The 25867-nt window shown below is 48.2% G+C and overlaps 1 protein-coding gene and 1 pseudogene across 2 annotated transcripts; one reads left to right on the top strand and one right to left on the bottom strand.

The window, feature by feature from the left end:
- Window positions 1-1495: 1495 nt before the first annotated feature.
- LOC123426183 lies at window positions 1496-15212 on the bottom strand (annotated as a pseudogene).
- Window positions 15213-16416: 1204 nt separating this feature from the next.
- Window positions 16417-23378, top strand: LOC123425921 (DNA repair protein RAD16). 2 transcript variants are annotated; one of them, XM_045109684.1, is made up of 15 exons: window positions 16417-16558; window positions 16630-17699; window positions 18918-19040; window positions 19112-19185; window positions 19682-19742; window positions 19832-19978; window positions 20074-20159; window positions 20685-20754; window positions 20913-21041; window positions 21131-21358; window positions 22107-22211; window positions 22299-22451; window positions 22684-22772; window positions 22864-22944; window positions 23051-23378. In XM_045109684.1, exons 1-15 carry the CDS (start codon window positions 16531-16533, stop codon window positions 23121-23123), a joined length of 2517 nt encoding a protein of 838 aa, XP_044965619.1. In that variant the 5' UTR covers window positions 16417-16530; the 3' UTR covers window positions 23124-23378. The 2 variants fall into 2 exon arrangements, with proteins under 2 accessions (XP_044965619.1, XP_044965620.1); XM_045109685.1 differs by lacking the exon at window positions 23051-23378 and having other exon boundaries at window positions 16454-16558; window positions 22299-22453; window positions 22685-22772.
- Window positions 23379-25867: the final 2489 nt, after the last annotated feature.

Below are 25867 nucleotides of genomic sequence, written 5' to 3'. Positions count from 1 at the left end.
TGAGAGGCAAAAGACGGTGGTGGTGACATCGGTAACATGCACAACATTATCATCCCATAAGATCAGAAGGCCTCCCCTCGTTCCATCAGCAGGTAGGTGAGCAAAGTTACGCATCCTGTTTCCACCAAGGTAGGCAGTAATGAACTAGTCCATGGAGGTTAGCTTTGTTTCCTGGAGACATGCCGAATGACAGGAAGTTGCGGAGATGGCTTGATGCACAGTAGACCGGCGATTGACACAGTTGAGGCCCCTAACATTCCAGCTTAAGAAGTTGATATTTTGGCCTAACATTGATAAACTAAACATAACACTTGATGATAAGGTAGCAAACATGGCAGCTTAAGGGGAACAACACAGCAGAACAACACAACCCCGAGGTTCCTACACGCAGGGCAGGACATCATCATACCCAGAAGAGCTGCAATGGGATGGCTCTCGCATGAACTCGTGACACCGACTGAAGATTTATTTAACATGATAACAAAGGAACCCAACTGTCGAACTAGACGAATGACGACCTAGACGGACGGCGTTTCCACTGCGTCTTCATGGTCAAGGGCGGTGTCTCCACCATGGTTGATGAGCGCTTCCTCCACTACAATGGCTTGTGCATCATCAATCTTGAACATGCCCCTCAGCGCAGCCAACACTGTCTCTGGCACCTGCTCCTTGAATTGCTTCTCAAACTTGTCCAGCGCCCATTCTATAACGTCTTGGCCGTTCTTGAAGATGCCAATGGTGCGGCAAAGAAGACCTTGCGCCTCCTTGGCCATGGCAGCAGCTACACTTGCACCGCGAGCCGTGACCCGCGGGCTGTTTCGACGCAGCGAGAGCCCCCAACCTGTAGTCGAGATGTGAACATCAACGAGAGTCTTGCGTCTGTGCGTGGGCGCCTTGGGCGGTGATGACTCCGGCGATGGAAGCAGGGTTAGTTGTAATGGCTCGAACAGAGGACCCAAGATCACATGATCAGCCATTATCGACGTCTGAGCAAAGGCCGAGAGCCTCTCTGGCGTGTCTTCCGGCACCACCACAGCCTCCGGCTTCCGCACAAAGGCCGACAGGTGCTCAGGAGTAACGTCGAAACCAGGCGGACGGTTAGGCATGGCCGACGGCAGAGGTGACACGAGGCCAGTCGACGAGCAGAAGGCAAGCGCCGCACGCATGGCATGGCTGCATGGTGTCACGGCATGAGCAACATGCTTCGATCGTGGGGTGCACGGAAGCACCGAAGTGGGCGATGTAGGTGGCATCATGTCATCACGAGATCGACGACGAGCGGACCGCGGTGACATCTGCCGCACCGAGTTGCGACCCCCGCCCCTCATTAGTGTGTTGATGAGTAGGCTGCCGCACTGGGCTATGGCCTCGCCCATCCCTAGCCTCCGCCAAAACCAAACTGCGCAACGTCGACAATGGTGGGAGAGGAGCAGTAGGGTCCCCTTCACATCGCCGTTGTCCCTCCGAGCGATCTCGGTTACAGAGGATTTCATCCTCACGCTGGCAAGCCCTTGTGCCCCTGGAGAGAGTGACACACCCTGTCACGCCATCCGTCGCGACTGCGCTCCCCTCCGCACCCTCGGTGATCGTCGTAGTCCTCACCATCGCCGTCGCGTCGGTCCGGTCGCCTCTCTACGCGCCCCAGCGCAGGGCGCCGATGCCTAGGAATGACCGTGTCATCAACGATGCCCCTGAACCAGGTGAACTCGTGGACGTTAGGGGGAGGTGGGTTGTCTACATCGTCAACATCCTTGGAGTGATCTTCGTGGAGGTCGAGGTGAATAATGAGTCAGTGGCATAGTCCCCGCCGACCGCGATGCCGCAGGCCGCGGGCCGGCAGTGTCAACCACTTCTGTGACACCCTCAATTTAATCGTACGCTAATAATACACGCAAATGCGTACGATCAAACCCAAGGACTCACGGGAAGATATCACAACACAACTCTAGACACAAATAAAACAATACAAGCTTCATATTACAAGCTAGGGGCCTCGAGGGCTAGAATACAGAAGCTCGATAAACACACAGTTAGCGGAAGCAACAATATCTGAGTACATACATAAAACACGGGGTGCCTTAGAGAAGGCTAGCACAAAACAAACACGATCGAACGAGGCGAGGCCTCGTGCCTGGGAACCTCCTAAACTACTCCTATCTTCAGCGGCCTCCATGAAGAAGACACCATTGGGATGGCAGACATCGACATGAAACTCCACTCATGGGCTCCATCATGTGGTCGCAGCAATGGATCAAGGGGACAAAGGGGGAGCAAAGCAACGGTGAGTACTCATCCAAAGTACTCGCAAGTCTTACATCAGAACTAATCTAAGTATGCATCAGTATCAAAGAAGGGGGGGTTATATGTGTACTGAGTGCAGCAATGCGAGAATAGAGAGAGAAGGCCTAGTCTTATCGAAGACTAGCATCTTCAGGGTCTTGCAGCAATAGACGAGAGTAGAACAGGTAACACCATTAATAGTCATATTGTTGCAGCAGTATTAAAGTGAGGTCATGCCGAGAGATCCTCCCTCGACTCCCTGTGAGGAAGCAATCCCGAGGCAACTAATTCCAGTTAAGTAACAATTGTAGTTGTATAAGATCACGGCACTACTCCAAGTCATCCTGTAACCGTGGACACGGCTATTCGAATAGTTAATTTTCATCCCTGCAGGGGTGCACCACATGTCCCGTCACGCTCGATAACACACTGGCCGGACACACTTTTCTCGGTCCTGGCCGGCCTCGGAATATCGACACGTCGCAGCCCCACCTAAGACTCAACAGAGAGGCCAGCCCGCCGTTCTAAATCCTAAGCACAAAGGGTTCATAGGCCCAGTTCCCCTTCGCGCTCCTGCACGATGCGTGGGCAACCGACATTAGTTCTAGCATCCCTTAATCACAAGCGCGATGCATCTCGGGACCACTTGGGCAAGCGCCGCTACGTTGCTGACATCTGAAAAGCTTCGGCTGATACCGCGACGCCGAGTACCCATAATTCTTCCCGCGTAGCCGGTTAGTGCAAAAAGGTCTCCAACTAACCCAGATCAAATACCCAAATCCATTATCATTTTCATTAGGCCATCAACACAATCTCATGGGAATCCACCCGACTAGCATTTAATCACCAATGATCCCAGTAACATGGTCGGGTAACTGTGTGGTTGTAACATCGAGGGGAATCCGAGGTATCACCCTCGTTGGATTCCGAACGATGTATCCGTCAAGGTGGGCTTAGAGGAATCACCCTCGGGGTCCCACACTTGAGTGGTTGCACGACTGAGGCATCGTCGGGAATGGTGAAAGAGGAATCACCCTCGATAACCACGACCGACTAGCTGTACTACAGAGATATCATCAGGAGTACTTAGCGAGGTGTCACACTCGGTACCCGATAGTATCCCTGTAGCGTCGTACAACAAAGGAGGGTGTATGTGATGTGTCGGGTCTGGCTCGTCGATCAGGGATCGAGATTTGAAAACAAGCGGGGCAACTGGACTACGGGGTCAGAGGGGATGACTGCTCCACCAATACTAAGCACGTTTAAACTACAGACTGAAAGTAGCAGTTCATCAAAAATAGGATATGCATCAGATATCGGAGCTAACTACAACAGTAGCAAAATACTAATGCAAGCAGTAGGAAGAAAGACATAGGCTATATAGGAATGATCAAGGGGGGTTTGCTTGCCTTGCTTCTCTGCAGCAAAGGGCTGATCGGCAGGGTCGTAGATGTACCCGGCAGTAGCGTTAGTCTCGGGGTCGAGCCCGTAGATGTGCAAATGGGTCGAGGGAGAGCGACGATCGATGGGGTGCTGCAATCCGACGGGGGGCGAGGGTGAGCTCGATGCAGGGGTGACGAGGGGCCGGTTCCCGATGGCGGTACAGTGAAGGGCGGCCCGGCGGCGGCGGATGCGTTGGTGAGGCGGCGGTGGTCGGCGGCCGGATCCGGAGCGGCCCCGGCATGGGGCGGGGCGGTTCCAGCGCGAGGGGGGAGCGGAGGCGATGGGCCGACCCTGGTGTGTCCCCCGGCGCGACGCGCAACGGCCAGTGTTGGGTTGGGGCCCACGCTTGGGGCGAGGGCGCCCGGGGGCAGGGGGAAGGGCGATGGAGTGAGTCGGTGGGGGCGCTGCAGGGCGTGGGCGCCAGCACCTGGGGGAGGGGTCGCGGCGGCGCGAGGTGAGCACGGAGGGTCGGCGCGAGGGTGAGGGGCTTGGTGGTGGGGATCGCCGGCAGGAGGAAGAGGAGCGTCGGACGGTGGGGTGAGGTTAGGGGGGGTGCTACGGCAACAAAAGTCCTTCCCCGGCAACGCCAGTAATTCTTCTTGCTACTTCTCTTGTTTGCGTCGGTTTTTCCCTTGAAGCGGAAAGGGTGGTGCAGCACAGGAGCAGTAAGTATTTCCCTCAGTTTGAGAACCAAGGTATCGATCTAGTAGGAGGGTCTCGTCAAGTCTAGAGTACGTGCGCAAACACAAATGAGCTTGCACCCAACGCTTCAAAGGGGGTGTATATCCCTTCAAGATTGTTTGCAAAGTGAGATCTGAAGGCGGAAAGTGCAACAAAGCAAAAAGGTGTAAGGCTGAAAATATGGTGTGGAGTAGACCCGGGGCTATAGTGTTCACTAGAGGCTTCTCTCAAAATAGAAAATATCACGGTGGGTGAACAAATTACTGTCGAGCAATTGATAGAACCGCGCAAAGTCATGACGATATCTAAGGCAATGATCATACATATAGGCATCACGTCCGAGACAGTAGACCGATACTTTCTGCATCTACTACTATTACTCCACACATCGATCGCTATCCAGCATGCATCTAGTGTATTGAGTTCATGACGAACAGAGTAACGCCTTAAGCAAGATGACATGATGTAGAGGGATAATCTCAAACCAATGATGAAAACCCCATCTTCTTACCCTTGATGGCAACAACATGATGCATGCCTCGCTATCCCTTCTGTCACTGGGTGAGGTCACCGCACGGTATGAACCCAAAACCAAGCACTTCTCCCATTGCAAGAATCATAGATCGAGTTGGCCAAACAAAACCCACAACTCGAAGAGAATTACAAGGATATGAAATCATGCATAAGAGAGATCAGAAGGAACTCAAATAAGATTCATAGATAATCTGATCATAAATCCACAATTCATCGGATCTCAACAAACACACCGCGAAAGAAGATTACATCAGATAGATCTCCATGAAGATCATGGAGAACTTTGTATTGAAGATCCAAGAGAGAGAAGAAGCCATCTAGTTACTAGCTATGGACCCGTAGGTCTATGGTGAACTACTCACGCATCATCGGAGAGGTCATGGTGTTGATGAAGAAGCCCTCCGTATCCGAATCCCCCCTCCGACAGGGCACCAGAACGTGCCCCAAATGGGATCTTGCGGAGACAGAAGCTTGCGGCGGCGGAAAAGTACCCTCGATGATCTCCTGATTTTTTGTGGAATTTTTGGGGATATATAGGCGCAAAACCTAGGGCAAAGGAGGTCCAGGGGGGCACAAGCCTGAGGGCCGCGGCCTCCCCCCTGGCCGCGGGGTGGGGTCTTGTGAGGCCCCTGGGGCCCCTGCCTTGTCTCTCAAGTCTCGTGATCTTCTTCCGTTACGGAAAAAATCTTTTCAAGGATTTTATTCCGTTTGGACTCCGTTTCAAAATCTCATCTGAAAGGGGTTAAAACATGGAAAAAATAGGAACTGGCACTTGGCACTGAGTTAATAGGTTAGTCCCAAAAAATATATAAAAGGCATGCAAAACATCCAAAGTTTGACAAGATAATAGCATGAAACCATCAAAAATTATAGATACGTTGGAGACGTATCAGGGGGGCGATCTGGGGAGGCAGGGAGAGAGTGGGAAAAGGGGATCGAGCCCAGGGGGGACTCGGTCGCTGGGAGGGAGGGCGAGAGGTGGGGCGAGGTGCTCGGTGGTGGGCTCTCGTGGGGAGGGAGCATATCAAGGCTAGGGGCTCTCGAGGGGAGGGGTGGGGACCGAGAGAAGGGAGGGTGCGGTAGGTGGGGATGGCTCCACGTAGGTGGGAGCAGGTGGGGCGACGTGGGGGAAAGGGGGCCCTGGCGAGGGGGTTAGGTGGCGAGGGGCTGAGCCCCTCGTCCCTCGCGGTGGGCAGGGAGGAAAGGGAGAGTGGGGGCGGTTGGGCTTAGGGTTTGGGTGGGGGGTTATACCTCCCCAATTAGGTGGGCTGGCTGGGTCAATTTGGCCGAGTTGGCCCACGATTTTTTATTTTTTTGCATTGCCTTTTATTTGTTTTAAAACTAGAGTATTTTGATTTAAGAAAATATATAATTTGCACAATTATTTACGATGCATTAATAGACACTGCTCCAAAAAGTTTGTTAATTATTTGGATTAGTTTGAATTCTCATAATTTAGAATAGGCAATTTAAATAATGTTTTGGCCTCTATTATAATTACTTTATGGCACTTAAATATATCAAATGATGTTGTTTGCTGGATAACAATTACTTTGTTAATACTTGTGACCCAACCAATATTTTAATTTTGTTTTGTTTGGAGAAATGATTTATTTTACTTTATCTTTAATTTAAAAAATGGCTTTGATTTTTATCAAGTGGAAGTTTAACTTAGTTAAACTTGATGACGTGGCACTATTAGCGAGTGATTACTATAGTCTAACTACATTTATTATTGTAGCTTAATCCGGGGATGTCACAACTCTCCCCTACTAACAAGAATTCTCGTCCCGAGAATTAAGAGGTAGAAGGAAAGATCTCGGGGTATTCATCACGAAGATGATCCTCGCGTGTTCCCAAGTGGTTTGATCTTCAAAGTGATTTGGCCACTGCACTTTAAGGAACTTGGTGACCTTGCGACGAGTCTGACGTTCAGCATGGTCGAGAATGCGGACCGGATGTTCCTTATAAGAGAGGTCTTGTTCCAGCTCAAGCATATCATGATCCACTGCTCGAATAGGATCCTTGAAGCAGCGGCGGAGCTGAGACATATGGAAGACATCGGTGAATCTGAGAAAGGTTCGTCGGCAGTTCCAATTAATAAGCTACTTTTCCACGCCTTTCGAGAACAATGAAAGGACCAATATAGTGACGAGCTAACTTTCCCTTGATCCCAAAACGGTGTGCGCCTCTCATTGGTGTGACACGAAGATAAGCCCTTTCGCCAGATTGATAGACCATATCTTGATGATGACGGTCATACTGACTCTTCTAACGAGACTGAGCAGCCTTCAGATTCTCATGAATAAGGCGGACTTGATCTTCAGCATGTTGGATAACATCTGGACCAAAGATTTATTGGTCCATTGAACGGTGGCTCGAGAATTTCATACGAAGCCAAGTGCAAGGGATACCTTGGAGTCAAAGATGTACAGGAGAGTCAGGTTTCAATCCGGTGGAACTTGGGTTATGGGTCCATCATGTGGGCCGAGAGTAGGCAGAGGGGTGACATATTATACGGTATTGGTAGCAAGACATGTCAGAGGATAGCCTGTCAGTTATTTTGGCAACAACGTCGGTACCAAGGGCGGGGGACGAATATAACCATTTTCCCTGCTCGTTGAAACGAGGCGGACCAATAGGCAAGGCTCTTGTCCATCGGTGGCTACCGGAATGTTATCCACAATAGTAACAGGGTTTTACTAACAGAGTTGTATACCTAGATTTTATCTAAGGAGGGAATCAACACTGCTTAGATAAGTTATGCCACAAGAAAGGTCAAACAGACCAATAGGAAGGAAAATGTGTTCACACAGAAGTATCAAAGTATACCATTCCCGAGGAAAACATGGAGTATGGTATACATGATATGTCATCAAGTCCATAACCATTTAGACAAAAAGGCAAGAAGACTCATGAGGTTTACCCATACCATACGGTTTGGATAATTGATCAAGAACAATTTAGCATTGCGCTTCCAATGTTCCTGTTGAAATTTGAAGTACCACATCCGTGCTTCGGGGTAGCATCGACATGGTCATCAGATAAAGGTCGGGCTTATGGGTATACAAAGAGGAACCATGAGGAACAACTTAAAAACTAAGTCATACAATTTCCTCATGGTAGAATGGCGAATCTTGCATACGGAAGAATTTATAACAATAGGTCCTTTGGCCCGGTGTGCCACACAAGACATCACCGTACCGGTTACATAAAGACCAAAGTTATAATTATTGGGAGAATGTTCCAACCATCATACCTGCTCGAGATTCAGATCCGATTGGTGTTAGGATACCTCAGGCTCAAGATGCCTGAGAAGAAAAGATGATGATGCAGGATTCTCAGGGTATGAACTTCACAAGCAATCCTTGAATCATGAGTTCGATTGTAAGACACATGAACACCATGTCAAGACATTCATGCCCACGTGAAATTCTTATCTCAAAATGTAACTGGGTTCTCATTTTGGGAACCATCATCGGGGATAACAAGGTGTCATGTGTAAACCTAGATTAGCTCTTAAGAAGGAACTTCTTTTCCCTTGATCAAATCAGTCAATGGCTTGGTGTGCTAAGAGAAGTTATATGAAGTGAAGATAACAAATCTTCATAACATATAACACTTTGCACATACATGAATTATTTGGTATTTCCCAAGAGGAAGCGAAACAAAACTTCCACATATTCACGACGGAAAGATTGCACGTGAACTTTGGGGAAATACACTTCTTCTATCAAACATATCCTTCACAAGCTAGGCACAAAGATAAAGCTTTCAAGGGCTTCATCGTGAACCATGAATATGTTGAGGGTGTGGTCGATGGGCTCAGCATCAATCCTTCAAGATTTTGACAGGGATGAATTTCCAAAATTATAATATCAAGGAGATAGCATTTGTCAAATCAAATGGTATAATGTCGTATGCTCGAGGGAACAACAACAATTAGACATTGGTCGAAGGGTGCACTCGGAAATACGGACGGAGTAGCACAGCCAACGTAAAAAATGATGAGTCAACACCCCACTCACTGAGAATGAAACAATCAATTGTTAACCTCAAGTCAACAGGGTTGCCAGAAGTATTGGAATCACACATCAGAGTTCACTTGTTGGTATTCTGGTTTGAAACAACACGGGACCAAGAAATGAATGGTGATGTCGAGAAGTATCATTATATCAAGAATTCTTAAGAGGTGCAATGATGCTCACAACATTCTTGACAGAAAATATAGTAATACTCCAAGGTAGAAGATAACATAAGCTGAATAGCAAGGAACTTAAGGGGCAACACAAAACATGAACACGTTTGTGTTGGAGGGAAGGTAAACAATGATGTCGATGATAATACAATCATCGAGGGGGAAGGATGGTATTTGTCAACATGCATTCGATTGATACCCTTCAAGAGCTCAGAATGCTGATGATGATCACGACACATTTGTCGAGAAATTTCATGAAGATGTAATCATTCGACGACGACATCAAGCAAGGGAATGATGGAACAAGAGGTTGTCGGAATCACAGATAAGACTGTTAGCTTAGAATTGAGATTGCCTTTCAGGACAACCAACATGATGTGGAAAGCTCGATGCAAGCTTAACGCAAAGTTGGAATTGCGTTCCAGGGATGAAGGGTATAGATAGCATGGTTGAGCTCCAACATGACGATGATGATGTAGCTTAACAGCTTGGAATGACACGATCGAGTACAAACTCGTAAACAAGGGAGATTACTAAAAGTTGTTGAATCGCAATGCATACTCGATTCAGTTATCGATGTACTTGCGTGTCCAGCGATTCAAAACACAATGAAAACTGGAATAAATGAAAATATCATAGTTGATGAGGAGCTCACAAAGATGTTATATAGCTCCGAGATATCCTCGGGCTACAAGGGATATTAATCGGAGGTAGATCAACATTAAGACTTGGACCGATGTATTGATCTGTATAAGACAAGTACTTTTAACTCGTCCGAGAATGAAATCAAGGTAGGACAACATGGTCGGAACCACGATTGCAAAGGATAAGATCATAGATACCAAATTTAACCACACAAGGAATGATTATTGATACGAGAAGCTTCTATGGTAAGATCAACATCGTTTTCATGGGCATGAACACAAAGTTCAAGGTCGACTCCCACTTCATCAATGCATCACCTGCCATTTACTCCTCGCCTTTGATCGGGTTGTAGCTTAACAAGATTATCTGGAAACACACTAGAAGAGCAAGACTCATGAAAACTTTTCGAGTCATATTGATTTAGGAAGGCCTAGGTTCAACCCATCGGGGCATCTTAGGAACATATACCACAAACTTCAAGAGAAATTAACACATGCTTGACAACAGAGCATGGCCGATAAAAGCACAAGATATAGTCTATCGGAGGGAGAAAACACAATTTAACAATGGAATCACGTGTGAGGGGAAGCAATGATAAGAGTTTTCAAAAGCAAGGGATGCCGTCGGTTAATAACCCAGCAATGGGCCTGGCAGTCCATAAAGGATGTGATGTGAGTATCGGTACTCAATCAGAGGGAGATAGGATGCAATGCATCGGGTTATAGAACACCTGAAAAATACTGATACTAAATTACCAAAAGAATTAGGATTTCCAGCTTGGTGTATCATAATCAGATGCTCCGATCGAATACAAGTAAGATGAATGGATTTAGATGGACAACCACCACAGTTGATTTGTCGAGAACCAGCTCTGTTTAAAATGACGTCTAAGCCGGAAAATAATTTATGAGTATCGACAGATGATTGTGTGCATTCACACAAAGGTAGAATCAATAAGATCACAGGAAAATCACAAAGGATTTTAGCGAATGCTACTAGACATATGGATTTAACCATAACACAAGCAGATGAGAAAGGTCAAAAGCAATAGGCTACTAAGGATTCCGGAAGATCGAATAGCAGTTCGAAGAACTTTTGAAACCCATGACAACTGATGACAGATGGATCCCCGATAAGATAATTCGTTACAGCTTGTAAAACAAGAGCAATTGGAAAAGAAAGTATGGATGACATTTGTATGTCGTCATCCATAAGGGTTGACGGAGGAAGGGAAATTGCAAAAGCGATGATCACAAGTTCTCAAGTGAACATCAGAGATTATCCTCGGAGTCTTCTGACGGATCAAGACATCGTCTGGAATTGCGGGGCTCTCTGGGTAGATGAGATTACGAGAACCTAATGTTAGAGTTAGTAAAATCTTTAACCCGAAAGAGAAGAGAGAGTAGAGCCCAGAGTATAGGAAAGGAGTAAAAGATACTAATACCACCCAATTGAGATGTGGGCCCGTAAGCCACAGCATCAGTGTTAGTAAAGTTTTTCAAACACTAGACTCAACTTTGGCCAAGGAGTTGGAAAGGGGCTACCTACAGGCAGTCGGCTCTGATACCAACTTGTGACGCCCTCGATTTAATCGTACACTAATCATACACGCAAATGCGTACGATCAAACCCAAGGACTCACAGGAAGATATCACAACACAACTCTAGACACAAATAAAACAATACAAACTTCATATTACAAGCTAGGGGTCTCGAGGGCTAGAATACAGAAGCTCGATAAACACACGAGTCAGCAGAAGCAACAATATCTGAGTACAGACATAAAACATGGGGTGCCTTAGAGAAGGCTAGCACAAAAGAAACACGATCGAACAAGGCGAGGCCTCCTGCCCGGGAACCTCCTAAACTACTCTTATCTTCAGCGGCCTCCATGAAGAAGACACCATCGGGATGGCAGACATCGAGAGGAAACTCCACTCCTAGGCTCCATCATCTGGTCACAGCAACGGATCAAGGGGGCAAAGGGGAGCAAAGCAACGGTGAGTACTCATCCAAAGTACTCGCAAGTCTTACATCAGAACTAATCTAAGTATGCATCAGTATGAAAGAAGGGGGGTTTATACGTGGACTGTCTGCAGCAATGCAAGAATAGAGAGAGAAGGCCTAGTCCTATCGAAGACTAGCATCTTCAGGGTCTTGCAGCAATAGACGAGAGTAGAACAGGTAACACCATTAATAGTCATATTGTTGCAGCAGTATTAAAGTGAGGTCATGCCTAGAGATCCTCCCTCGACTCCCTGCGAGGAAGCAATCCCGAGGCAACTAATTCCAGTTAAGTAACAATTGTAGTTGTATAAGATCATGGCACAACTCCAAGTCGTCCTGTAACCGTGGACACGACTATTCGAATAGTTAATTTTCATCCCTGCAGGGGTGCACCACATGTCCCGTCACGCTCGATAACACACTGGCCGGACACACTTTTCTGGGTCCTGCCCGGCCTCGGAATATCGACATGTCGCAGCCCCACCTAAGACTCAACAGAGAGGCCAGCCCGCCGGTCTAAATCCTAAGCACAAAGGGTTCATGGTCCCAGTTCCCCTTCGCGCTCCTACATGATGCGTGGGCGGCCGACGTCAGTCCTAGCATCCCTTAATCACAAGCGCGATGCATCTCGGGACCACTCGGGCGCGCGCCGCTACGTTGCTGACATCTGAAAAGCTTCGGCTGATACCGCGACGCCGAGTACCCATAATTCTTCCCACGTAGCCGGTTAGTGCGAAAAGGTCTCCAACCAACCCAGATCAAATACCCAAATCCATTATCATTTTAATTAGGCCATCAACACAATCTCGCGGGAATCCACCCGACTAACATCTAATCACCAATGATCCCAGTAACATGGTCGGGTAACTGTGTGGTTGTAACATCGGGGGGAATCCGAGGTATCACCCTCGTTGGATTCCGAACGATGTATCCGTCAAGGTGGGCTTAGAGGAATCACCCTCGGGGGTCCCACACTTGAGGGGTTGCACGACTGAGGCATCGTCGGGAATGGTGAAAGAGGAATCACCCTCGATAACCACGACCGACTAGCTGTACTACAAAGATATCATCAGGAGTACTTAGCGAGGTGTCACCCTCGGTACCCGATAGTATCCCTGTAGCGTCGTACAACTAAGGGGGGTGTATGTGCTGTGTCGGGTCTGGCTCGTCGATCAGGGATCGAGATTCGAAAACAAGTGGGGCAACTGGACTACGGGGTCAGAGGGGATGACTGCTCCACCTATACTAAGCAGGTTTAAACTACAGGACTGAAAGTAGCAGTTCATCAAAAATAGGCTATGCATCAGATATAGGAGCTAACTACAACGGTAGCAAAATACTAATGCATGCAGTAGGAAGAAAGACATAGGCGATATAGGAATGATCAAGGGGGGTTTGCTTGCCTTGCTGCTCTGCGGCAAAGGACTGATCGGCAGGGTCGTAGATGTACCCGGCAGCAGCGTCAGTCTCGGGGTCGAGCCCGTAGATGTGCAAATGGGCTCGAGGGAGAGCGACGGCCGTCGGGGTGCTGCAGTCCGGCGGAGGGGGGGGCGAGGGTGAGCTCGATGTAGGGGTGACGAGTGGTCGGTTCTCGGTGGCGGTATAGTGAAGGGCGGCCCGACGGCGGCGGCGGAGGCGCTGGTGAGGCGTCGGTGGTCGGCGGTCGGATCCGGAGCGGCCCCGGAGTGGGGCGGGGCGGTTCCAGCGCGAGGGGGGAGCGGAGGCGATGGGTCGGCCCTGGTGCTCCCCCGGCGCGACGCGCGACGACCAGTGTCGGGCTAGGGCTGACGCTTGGGGCGAGGGCGCCCGGGGGCAGGGGGAAGGGCGACTGAGTGAGACGGTGGGGGCGCTGTAGGGCGTGGGCGCCAGCGCCTGGGGGAGGGGTTGCGGCGGCGCGAGGTGAGGAGGGAGGGTCGGCACGGGGGTGAGGGGCTCGGTGGTGGGGATCGCCGGCGGGAGGAAGAGGAGCGTCGGTCGGCGGGGTGAGGTGAGGGGGGGCGATCTGGGGAGGCAGGGAGAGAGTGGGAAAAGGGGATCGAGCCCAGGGGGACTCGGTCGCTGGGAGGGAGTGCGAGAGGTGGGGCGAGGTGCTCGGTGGTGGGCTCTCGTGGGGAGGGAGCAAATCGAGGCCAGGGGCTCTCGAGGGGAGAGGTGGGGTCCGAGAGAAGGGAGGGTGCGGTAGGTGGGGATGGCTCTCGGTAGGTGGGAGCAGGTGGGGCGACGTGGGGGAAAGGGAGCCCCGGCGAGGGGGGGTTAGGTGGCGAGGGGCTCAGCCCCTCGTCCCTGGCGGCGGGCATGGAGGAAAGGGAGAGTGGGGGCGGTTGGGCTTAGGGTTTGGGGGGGTTTATACCTCCCCAATTAGGTGGGCTGGCTGGGTTAATTTGGCCTAGTTGGCCCACGGTTTTTTTTTTTGCATTGCCTTTTATTTTTTTAAAACTAGAGTATTTTGATTTAAGAAAATATATAATTTGCACAATTATTTACGATGCATTAATAGACACTGCTCCAAATTTTTTGTTAATTATTTGGGTTAGTTTGAATTCTCATAATTTAGAATAGGCAATTTAAATAATGTTTTATGGCACTTTATGATAATTACTTTATGGTACTTTATTATAATGTTTTTTGGCCTCTATTATAATTACTTTATGGCACTTAAATATATCAAATGATGTTGTTTGCTGGATAACAATTACTTTGTGAATACTTGTGACCCAACCAAAATTTTAGTTTTTTTTGTTTGGAGACATAATTTATTTTACTTTATCTTTAATTTAAAAATGGCTTTGATTTTTATCAAGACCTGGCACTATTAACGAGTGATTACTATAGTCTAACTACATTTATTACTGTAGCTTAATCCGAGGATGTCACAACTTCACCTTTGGGACAACACCGGGACCAGCAGTCCAGGCCCAGAGCAACAGGTCTCGAGTATCTTCCTTGCGGCGAGAGCGCGGCTCGATGTAGTCCAGCGAGCATCCATGGCCGATGAGGAAGGTCGCGATGTACTCGTTCCAGCCATGCAGAGGAACACCTTCCATGCACAGCCTGACGTGGTGGAGCATATCTTCGTTATCAGCATGGGTTTCTAGCCGCCACTCACGCACGAAGATGCGGTAGCCAGCACCGGGCAGGTCACCGCGCGACACGGCATCCGCGCACAGTGGTTCTGATACATAAATCTGACGAAGAACTACTCGGGATAGTGGCGCACCACATCGACGTCCGCTGACCGCGCGCCGAAGGCAGAAGCAATCTCAGCGCTCACTTGGGCGCAGGAGATGTCATGGCGAGCCCCCTCCAGCCAAGCCACAACCGCGTTGGAGGAGAGGAGCGCGGATTCCACTTGCATCTCCGGCGTCGTCGGGACGACGATGAAGTCCACATCCGACCTGGACGAAGCATCTCCACGACGCGACATCTGGGGCTGAGGCAACTGAAGCACAGGAGGTTGCTGCGCAGGGATCTCCGAGCCATGCCCGGGACGGGGCGCTGTCTCTTGTGCGGGAGCAAGAGCTGGGCGAGGCAATGGAGGAGGAGGCACATAATTGCAGTCGAGCGAACTAATTGGCTTCCATTTGTTGCGACAACCACGGGCCTTGTGGCCATTATGAAGGCAACGGCTGCAGTGGACAGGGTCACGCCACGTCACTGCATGGTGGCCGCATGCGAGGCACCGACAATAACGACCACGAAGCCAGCTGGGGATGGGCAGTGGCTTGAATGCCGGAGCAGGCAAAGCCGGGCGAAGCGGGCTCGCATGAGAGCAAGTACAATAAGGTACAGTCAGGAGGCTGTAAGAATTAAAATACTATATTTTTGCTGAGTTGGATGAGAGAGAAGAGGAGAGAGAAGGGAAGGGGGCTCTTCATGAAGAGCCGGCTCTAGCACGTGCTCCTAGGTGCTTTGTGAGAATGAAAGGTGAGCCATATATGATAAAGGTAGTACTCTTTTGTAGCTAACTATTGTACAAGCTAGATATAAGATGAACTATAAGACTGCTTATAGCCAGCAGTTGGCTATACTATTAAGCATGGTGTGAGTATGTTCTGCAGTGCAATTAAAATAGAAATACACTTCATTCTTATGTAATGCTGTTTTATTTTCAGCTACTGTTATTTAATACTCACATTATTGATAAATTATTGAACAAGGAAAGTAGTAGTAGCGAGGTTGATGATTTGATGGTACCAAATCAAGTGTGCAGGCTTTATACTTTGGAAGAAAACAAAATTATGCATGTTTCGTGGTGCCAAGTCAGGAGTACCTAAGATATCCCAAAAGAGGTGGGCATGGCGTGGATGAAAAAAAACAATGAATCGACATCGATTTCGTTCCTGTCTGTCACGCTCGATCCCCTCTCAAAAAAAGAAAAAACCTTACTAGCATGGGAAACATCGAACAACGCCTATGGATTGATAAAGGTCGGTTGGGTTCACGCCGCAAAAAAAAAAAAAGAAAAAGATCGGGTTCACACATGACGACACACACAACCCGACAGTTCCTTCCGGAGCACAATCCGGCAGTTCCTTCCGGAGCACAACTCCCCGCTGACCGGGTCAGCCCTTCCGCCCCCTGCAGTTCCTTCCCGCCATTTCCTCTCCCCATGACCGACTTAACCCCACACAATCCGCCGCCCCCAAACCCCCCGACTTTAAAAATCACGAGAAGCAACCCACCCCACACCCACCCCACCTCTCGCGCTTCCTCTGTCTCTGCGCCGCCGCCGCCGCCGCGCGATGCCTCGCCGAAACGGGAATGCATCTGGTAAGTCCCCTACTTATGCTGAACCCCTCGAATCCCGCCCCTCAAGCCTGAATCCCCGCCTCCCATCGCAGGCCCCGGCGGCAGTCGTCGCCGCCGGCGCGACGACCACGACGAGAGCGTCCCCTCCGATAACACCTCCGACTCCGACTTCGTCGCCGGTACGGATGACGAGGCGGGGGACGACGACGACGAGTTTGCCTCCGATGAAGACGCCCCTGCGCCTGCGGTGGCGGTGGCGCCGCGTCCGGCGTTGTCACCACGGCCGCGCAAGTCCAAGTGTAGGCGGAAGACGAAGAAGGGGAAGCGCGACGAGGACGGGCCGCCCCTGCCGTGGGAAGAGTGGGCGGAGGCTAATACCAAGTGGCTCGACGAACGCGTCGGGGCGTCGGAGGAGACCAACACCTCGGCGGCGGCGGTGGTGCCAACCGCGGAGCCGGCCCCGGAGGTGCTGCTCCAGCTGCTGCGCTTCCAGAAGGAGTGGCTCGCGTGGGCGCTGGCGCAGGAGGCCTCGGTTTCGCGCGGCGGCATCCTCGCGGACGAGATGGGCATGGGGAAGACCATCCAGGGCATCGCACTCGTCCTCACCGCGCGCCAGCTACGCCCCCCCGGCTCGTCCTCGCCACCGTCCACATCACTGGGCCTCCCGATGCGCCGGGTAGGGTGCACCCTTGTGATCTGCCCCGTGGTGGCCGTCATCCAGTGGGCGCAGGAGATCGAGCGGCACACGGCCAAAGGCAGCGCGCGCGTGCTGCTCTACCATGGTGCTCGCCGGGGCTCTCAGAAGCACGATTTCGACACCTTCGACTTCGTGGTCACCACCTACTCCACCATTGAGGCGGACTACCGGAAGCACATAATGCCACCCAAGATTCGGTGCGAGTACTGCAATAAACAGTTTTACCCCGAGAAGCTCAAGATTCACTTGAGATATTACTGTGGACCCGATGCTCTCCGCACTGAGAAGCAGGCGAAGCAGAAGAGCAAGAAGTCGGCTGATACCAAAGTGAAGGGGAAGGGCAAAGCAAGTGCTCACAAGAGGAAAAACGGTATTGAGGAGGAGGATTGCGAGGAATTGGCTAGCGAATCCAGGGGCAAGTCACTTCTACACTCAGTGCGGTGGGAGCGGATTATCTTAGATGAGGTGATCATATGCCCTTTCTTGCCGCCTTTTTTACGATTCGGCAATTTAATAAACTGCATATATAGATATGAAGTATCACGAAGTAATCGATTTTTTTTTTAAATGGAACACTTAGTTGTGGTTCATACTGTCAATCTGCCATGTGTCTGTATTACTTCTTAGCGATGTAACCCCGTTTTCTTCGACTAAGCATGATTTCTGGTTGTAGTGATCAAACATGGCAAATTCTTATTTGGGGGATTTTTTTTTAATTGTAGCCTCCAGGTGAACTTGTTACTGTATCTGTGAGCAATGCATAACATAGTACTATTTCTACAGCATTTCTACGTTCTACTGTCTTAGGTGATACACAAGCAGTTCTAATACCTGCATCGTTATGATGATAAGCTCTTGTCTAGTATTTTGACCAATAACCTGTTCCTATACATTTGGTTGTTCTTTGTCGTAATGTTTTGGTGATGACACTTGTAAGTATCAGAACTCTACTATTTGGTTTCTGTTATATGTCCGTAAAAATTAAGATAATGTATGATAGATTTACTTGCTGCATTGCATCATAGTGCATTACGTTGCACATATAATGTATGATAGGTTTACTTGCTGCATTGCATTACGTTGCACACAAGTGTTTTTCTGCTAATCTAAATCTATTTATTAATAGTCGGCACACCACGTTGACATCATGACAACATGAAGCATGAAAGCTGAATGAGCAGTTATGCAAAATCCACGAAGTTTGTAGCTCTGAATTTGATACCAAGGTCTTCTTTTCCCTGGCAAGCTCATTCTGGTGTTACTGAATGCTCCTGTTCTGTTGGTGTTTTCTAACATTGATGATGTTTGGCCAGCAGCCTAGTTTCGTGTCTAAAGGAAACTTATCCAGCAGTACTTGTCCCATTTCGAAATATATTACTTTCTGTACGCATGTTTCAGTAGATAATAGAGATACATATTAGGTTTTATCAAGTGGACAGTTTCTAGGTATGTTGCTATCGGCTAGTCTTTTCTGTTCATCATTACACTGTTTTATGAAATTTCAAGGATTAAGTCCAATTTGTGTACTTGAGACACGCAGCTGTGTTCTCACTACACAATGATTTCTTTGTCTTTTTAGATGAGTATCTTCAATCTTTTAATATTTTCCTGAAGTTCAGTTCAACAATGATCGACATGTTTCTTTTTAAAGATGATTCATTCCCTCCATATTCTTTTCTGCAGGCTCACTTCATAAAAGATAGACGATGCAATACTGCAAGGGCAGTTTTTGCATTGGAATCGGAATACAAGTGGGCTCTGAGTGGGACACCATTGCAGAATCGTGTTGGAGAACTTTACTCGCTGGTTTGCAACTAAATTTGAAGATCCTGACCAATTTTCTTTTACCTCCTCTATTCTTACTGTTGTTTTCTCAGATTCGCTTCTTGCAAATCTTTCCCTACTCGAACTACTTCTGCAAGGACTGTGACTGTCAGATACTAGATACCAAGTAAGATCTGCCTCTACTAGTAATATCTGATGATTGATCAACTAATTTTTTATTAATAAGTGTAAATTGTCAACTCTATCACGTAACCACAGTCCAGTTTTGGAAGGACATTATGGTTTGGAACAGTTATGATCTATAGGGCCCATCGGTCAACCACACAGCAGTCCAGTTACGCTGATGCCTGATGGGCTCTAGTCGTTTGGCTCTGTCCTATAGGGCCCACCAGTCAACCATATACACATCACAATACCATTTGATTTATTTTGTATCAACTGTGTGACCTGCGGATGGGCTTATAACTGTTGCAAGATTAAAAATGTACTAGTTCTGTAAAATGTTACATGCTATAAAGAGGTGCAGTTTCTAAAATTTACTCTAGTATGATTGTAAGCAAAGTTACTGTTGCAATGTTGTAGTTGTATCACACCAGGTTCTGAGTTGCTGCTGTTCCCATTGTTATTCTTCGTTTTAGTTATTGACCCCTAACCTCCCGTAGTATGAAGAAAAAATGCGACTGTGGTCACTCATCCGTCAGGCACTTTTGCTGGTGGAATAAGGTCAGTTACATGGTGGTCTGTATGTCCCTGATTTTGACATACTTTTTGTTTGTGGCATCATCTTTGCTAACACAGCCATTTTTTAACAGTACATAGCGACACCAATACTGTATGGATCCGCGAGTTTTGACGGCAGAAGAGCCATGACTCTTCTCAAGGAGAAAGTCTTGAAGGGCATAGTGTTAAGGCGGACAAAAATAGGCCGAGCTGCAGATCTTGCTCTTCCACCAAAGACTGTAAGTCTGCACAACACGTTATATACACGATGAATGTAATGCCTCCTCGTCTATAGTTGTACCAGTTGCAAGAGGTTTAACTTTTAATATGTTAGGTGACATTGAGGCGGGACTCCTTTGATAGAAATGAAATGGAATTTTATGAAGCCTTATATACTCAAAGCTGCACGCAGTTTGATTCGTGAGTCTTCCGTTCCTTCCAACTTATGTAGTGATACCATATGGGTTATTCAGTAGACATTATGTGATTATTATGCTGCTTCTGCAAATGTTGAAAATCCAGGTTGAATCTTCTTTACTAGCTTCAAACAGCTTTGATTTGCAATACATCATAACAAAGTGCCATTGTTATTGGTTAGAGGTCATCCATTTGTTTTGGCTCTGGGTTTAATTAAACACCAATTCCTCTGGACTGGAATTATACTTACAACAGATGCCAGGTGCACTGCAAAGAGATTATGCTCATAGTTTCATGGTTTCATCCAGTACTTGATGTAGCAGGTGTTTTTTTGTAATCACTGGATGCCATTGTAAAGTACTCCCTCCAGCCCACAATATAAGATTGTTTTGAAGCTAACATAGCTTAAAAAACGATCTTGTATTATGGGATGGAGGGAGTAGCTTACATATGCAAATGCTCCTTTACATTTCCTCGTCTGAAAGATTTAAGGTTTTTCAGATAGTCCCTTAACGCTGCTTTCTCCAGGTATGTTGTTGCTGGAACGTTGCTGAACAACTATGCCCATATCTTTGACCTCCTCACAAGGTTGAGACAGGTGTGCACATAATTCCTTGGATATCCTTAGAATTCCTTATGCAAGCAAGTTTAATCGTCTATTGTCTATGTTACTATGCCGTTTTTCCCTATAGAATTGCACTCTTAATTATTCCTCTTTGTTGAAGTAACATGTTAAGTGATCCATCAAAATTGTAGGCTGTCGACCATCCATACCTTGTTGCATTTTCCAAGACAGCAGAATCTCTGGAGGCATGCAAAGATCAACCAAATGGTGCCATGGAAAGCCAGTGTGGAATATGCCATGAATTGGCAGAAGATGTGGTGGTTAGTAGGTTGCCCCTAGAAAAGCTCGTGCATTGTGTTCCACTGATCTGGTTATAAGCTGACTTTCAAATATGAACTTTCCTTTCAAGGTTACGTCTTGTGATCATGTATTCTGCAAGACTTGTTTGATGGAGTACTCTGCAACTTTGGGGAATGTTTCATGTCCATCTTGTTCAGAGCCTCTTACTGTTGACTTAACAACGGAAAACTCGAGACGAAAGGTCCCTGCAAATTTGAAGGGTGGCAAACGCTCAGGAATACTAGGCAGACTACAAAGCCTAGCAGATTTCAAGACAAGCACAAAAATTGATGCCTTGGTACGTTGGATAACTTGGTCAGCATATGTTGTTGTTTGTGGCCAATATGTATGTTCATGCTTAGGGGGGTGAATTTTCTGTCAACAAACTCTTATGCATAGTGGCAGTGGACTTTTGACTAAACCGTGAAAAAAATATTTAGGGAGGGCTTAGATGAGATTTTTTGGAGCATTTTACACCCTCAAATACTCAGGTTTTAACCTTGGCACCCCAACCATTTTCACCTAGCTCCACCGCTGCATAGTGGTAACATTGGAAGTTCTAGAAACTGTTTTTTGCCTTAATGAAACAAGGGTGGTGCTTCAGTATCTTGGCAAGAGCTGGTGGTAACCAGCTGTTTGTTATTATTATTATTTAAATATTTGATTATTAGTTAGATATTTTGTATTGGCTAAACTAATCGATCTCTAATGAATAGAAGCCACACCATTCGAAGGTATGGGGTCAATAGTGAACAAGTATATCCTGCAACCACCTAATTCCAGCTCTGGTCTCTCACTAGCTTAATACGTTTCGTGACATCACTGGGACACCCCTGGCAAGAAACTAACCTTGATCCAGTTATATGCCTTTTGCCTTTTGGTATAGAGAGGTATCTGGAGGATGATGAAATGGTTCTATTAAATCTACTGTAAATATGGTTCTGTTAAGTCACCACTAAGCATGATAAGGGCAATCTTACTATTACGTCAAGAGTGGACCATGGTATGTGCAAACCAATACTGATATTGATTCCTTTTGAATGCAGAGAGAAGAGATAAGAAACATGATTGAGCATGATGGTTCTGCAAAAGGGATTGTTTTCAGCCAGTTCACATCGTTCTTGGATTTGATTGAATTCTCCCTGCAGAGGGTAAAGTATTGATAAACTTGATTGTCCGTACTTAACTGCATTGTTTATTTATGGACAAATGGAATAATTTGTAACATGGTTTAACAGTCTGGCATCAAGTGTGTGCAACTTAATGGGAAAATGAACATGGTGGAAAAGGGGAGAGCTATAGATACCTTCATAAATGACCCAGATTGCAGGATTTTCCTGATGAGCCTGAAAGCGGGAGGAGTAGCTCTTAATCTTACCGTAGCATCTCATGTAAGCCAGTGCTTGTCCTCCTCCTTTATGTTTACTAATACTACTACTCCCTCCTTTCCTAAATATAAGTCTTTTATGTAGTTCATAGTGGAACATCTAAAAAGACTTATATTTAGGAAGGAGGGAGTACATGACAGCAATAGCCCATGTAGTTGCTCAGCGTCCTAAATAAGCAAAAAGATCCAGTTGATGCTGCCTGCCTGCTTATAGATATATATTCGGTGCTGGATAGGTTTTTTTGATGGATCCTTGGTGGAATCCAGCAGTGGAGAGCCAGGCGCAGGATAGAATCCACCGAATCGGACAATTCAAGCCTATCAGGTAACCAGCAGACATTTGAGTTGAATGGACACTGATTTATACCATACCCTGCCTCCTTTATCTGACTTATCATATGATTTGGCTGATGCAGAAGCACGAGGTTTGTGATCAAGGACACGGTTGAAGAGCGCATCCTGCAACTGCAAGAGAAGAAGCAGCTCGTGTTTGATGGGTAAATCTCTTTCCGTCCTCAGTAGTAACTAGTGTAGGCAGCCATCCTCGAGTAGTCGGGTGGATGATGTTAGCTGATACTTGTTTGTTGCCGTCTATTTTTGCAGCACCGTGGGTGACTCGCCGGAGGCCATGTCAAAGCTTACAGAGGCTGACCTCAAGTTCCTGTTTCAGAACTAGCTTGTCTTGTTTCCCCCGTTGATGATGGTGATGTTCCTTCCAACCAGCGCCGCATAGGAATACATACATCCGTCCGGGAGCCGGTAGCAATGACAGCGCCCGAATCCAGCAAGACGCGTATTAACTAGCATGCTCTTTATTTCGTAGCCAGCAATAGGGATCATGAGTCTTGGATGGCATATACTAGTAGTACTCTGTAGTTTTGGACTTGGGAACAGCATGGGTTGTATATCCCATTTTACTTGTTTGGAATAATTTGTTTGTGCCGTCGCGCCAGGAGGACCAGGCAAAAGCAAAACACGGGCGCTCGTAGCAATTGGGTGGCGGGACCGTACGGCCCTGCTTAGCTAAGCTACCGACGAACAAAACGCACAGGATCAGCGAGCTAGGAAGCGTCAGTGCCCTGGACGGCTGGACCATTCGTCCAGGCAAACACCCTATCGGGGCTGCACTCTGCTCTTTGCTCACCGAGTCATGGCTGATGACTCGCGCATACCCGCTAAGGACATCTCCTACGGGGCTGCTCAAATTGGGACCAAATTTGTTCGGTTTTTGTCTGTTTGAGTAGCCGTCTGGGGTGGTGTCCGCGCGTTTTGGGTCCCTGCACCCTATGGGGCTGCTCATTTAGTGCCCCGGGCCATATTTTTTCTAAGTTTTTGGTTCCTATGGATTGGTTCGCCGGAATAGCTTCGCCGTGTACACCGGATTGGATTGGTTGGATGGAAATAGTCCTTGTACAGCTGGGCATGGCCACCTCCTCTGTCCTGGTTGGATGGAAGTAGTCCTTGTACAGCTGGGCATGCCCACCTCCTCTGTCCATGTCCAAGGCCGGCGCATGGTCGGGAATGGACCCTCTGAACACCGGCCGCATCCTTGAGATGTGGTCATTGACCACAAGAGTGGCAACGAGGATGTCGCTCTCGTCCTCGGACTCCGACGAGGACGAGTACATGATCACGTTGTTGAAGAAGAACTCGTCGCTGCTGTCCGTCATTTTTCGAGCCGAGGTCGGGCAAAGCACACGGACGAACACCTTGTGTGCGTCCCGTGGGGGTGGAAGGTGGACCGGGCGGTGGACAGGCCGGCGAAACACCTGCGGGACCGGCGGCGGCTTGGGTGAGAGGTAGGGGGCGGAGGGGGTGGTCGGCGTGGCCGGTGGGGTCGAACGGCGACGGGGGTCGCCAAATCGGCGAGCTAGCGGCGGTGAGGTGGGTTGGGGGTGGCGCGAGGTGGAAGGAGGGGTCGCTCTATGACGGGCCAGGGGAGGGAGAAAACAGGACACTTTGTTGTCTGCGGGCTGCTTAAATCTGGATCAAATTTGATCTGAGTTTGAGCATCCACGGACAAAATAAGGACCGTTGTCTGTATGAGCAGCCCCATAGGGGCCTGGTTTTGGCCCAGCCTGCTTAAAACGGACTGGTCCGGGGCAATTGAGCAGCCCCGTAGGAGATGTCCTAAGCCTGTGTGCTTTTGCGGTCGATCCTGACGACAGGCGTGATGTCAGTGTTTCCGTCTTCTCTGCCATGTTTATCTTTATCCGAGACCCGAGACTACACGGTCCCGCATCATCAGTCTCATGTGGATGAAGAACGATGGCGAAGACCATCCGTCAAGGGAAGGCAGGCGGCCGCTGGTGTGAATTGCCCGGCCTAACTATTCTTCGCCGTGATTGCTCCTGCAGGTTGGACCAACCTGTCCTGCGTATGCCCGATCTAGCTAGCAAACAGTACCACGTGTGGGCACCAAATCAAGGGAAGCCTACATTTGTGCGACACTCGTTTCTGCCGACAGCCGCTACCTACCGAGAAAATTGTAAACGCCACCATTAAAAAAAAACAAGGTAAATTCTTGCCATTTCGTTTATTAAAAAGAAGGACGCAAAGCGGTAATATTACTAAAATTAATTACTTAATGTAATTAGGGGAAATCTACTCATGCATCTCTCGCTCGCTCTAGAACCGACGCGTCTTGTACTCTTGTCGGATCGTTGCTTCTTGTTGAGATTTAATTAACCCACTTGTTAATTAAGAAGAATCTTCACTATCCCTAACCATCAGGCACAAGGGACACCGACATGCACAAGGGACGCGACTGTTCGCTCGTTTGTTGGATGTATCTCTTCAGAGGCTATATATACTTGTACTCAATCATCAACAAAGACAACTATAGAAGATATTGTTTGCATCGATAATTCATTGATCGTGCACTAGGCACATATATATAGGTACAAGGGGTGCGATCGGTGTCTTGTCTCCCAAGTTACAGGTAAATATAGAGGGAGAAAGACACTACAGGTACGACATACAAAACCCGGACCTACGTACATGTATACATGTTCAACACCCCCCGCAGTCGAAGCGTCGCCGGTGACGCAAAGACTGGACCGAAAGCCCTCGAAAGTCGAGGTGGGTAGTCCCTTCGTTATAACATCGGCGAACTGCTGATCTGTGGGCACATGTAGAATTCAAACACGACCAAGGGCAACGTGCTCCTGAACAAAGTGAAAGTCGAGCTCAATATGCTTCGTTCGGCGATGATGAACAGGGTTGGCAGCGAGGTAGACCGCGGAGACGTTGTCACATTAGACAAGCATGGCCTTGGGAACCTCAACAAGCAACTCCTGAAGCAGTTGTCGTAGCCAGGAGCACTCTGCAACGGCGTTCGCCACTGCCCTGTACTCGGCCTCGGCGCTCGATCGTGAGACTGTGGGTTGTCGTTTAGACGACCACGATATCAGAGAGGGC

The sequence above is a fragment of the Hordeum vulgare genome, chromosome 2H, assembly GCF_904849725.1.
Source record: "Hordeum vulgare subsp. vulgare chromosome 2H, MorexV3_pseudomolecules_assembly, whole genome shotgun sequence".
NCBI classification, from domain to species: domain Eukaryota; kingdom Viridiplantae; phylum Streptophyta; class Magnoliopsida; order Poales; family Poaceae; genus Hordeum; species Hordeum vulgare.
This window is presented reverse-complemented; position numbering and strand designations above follow the sequence as displayed.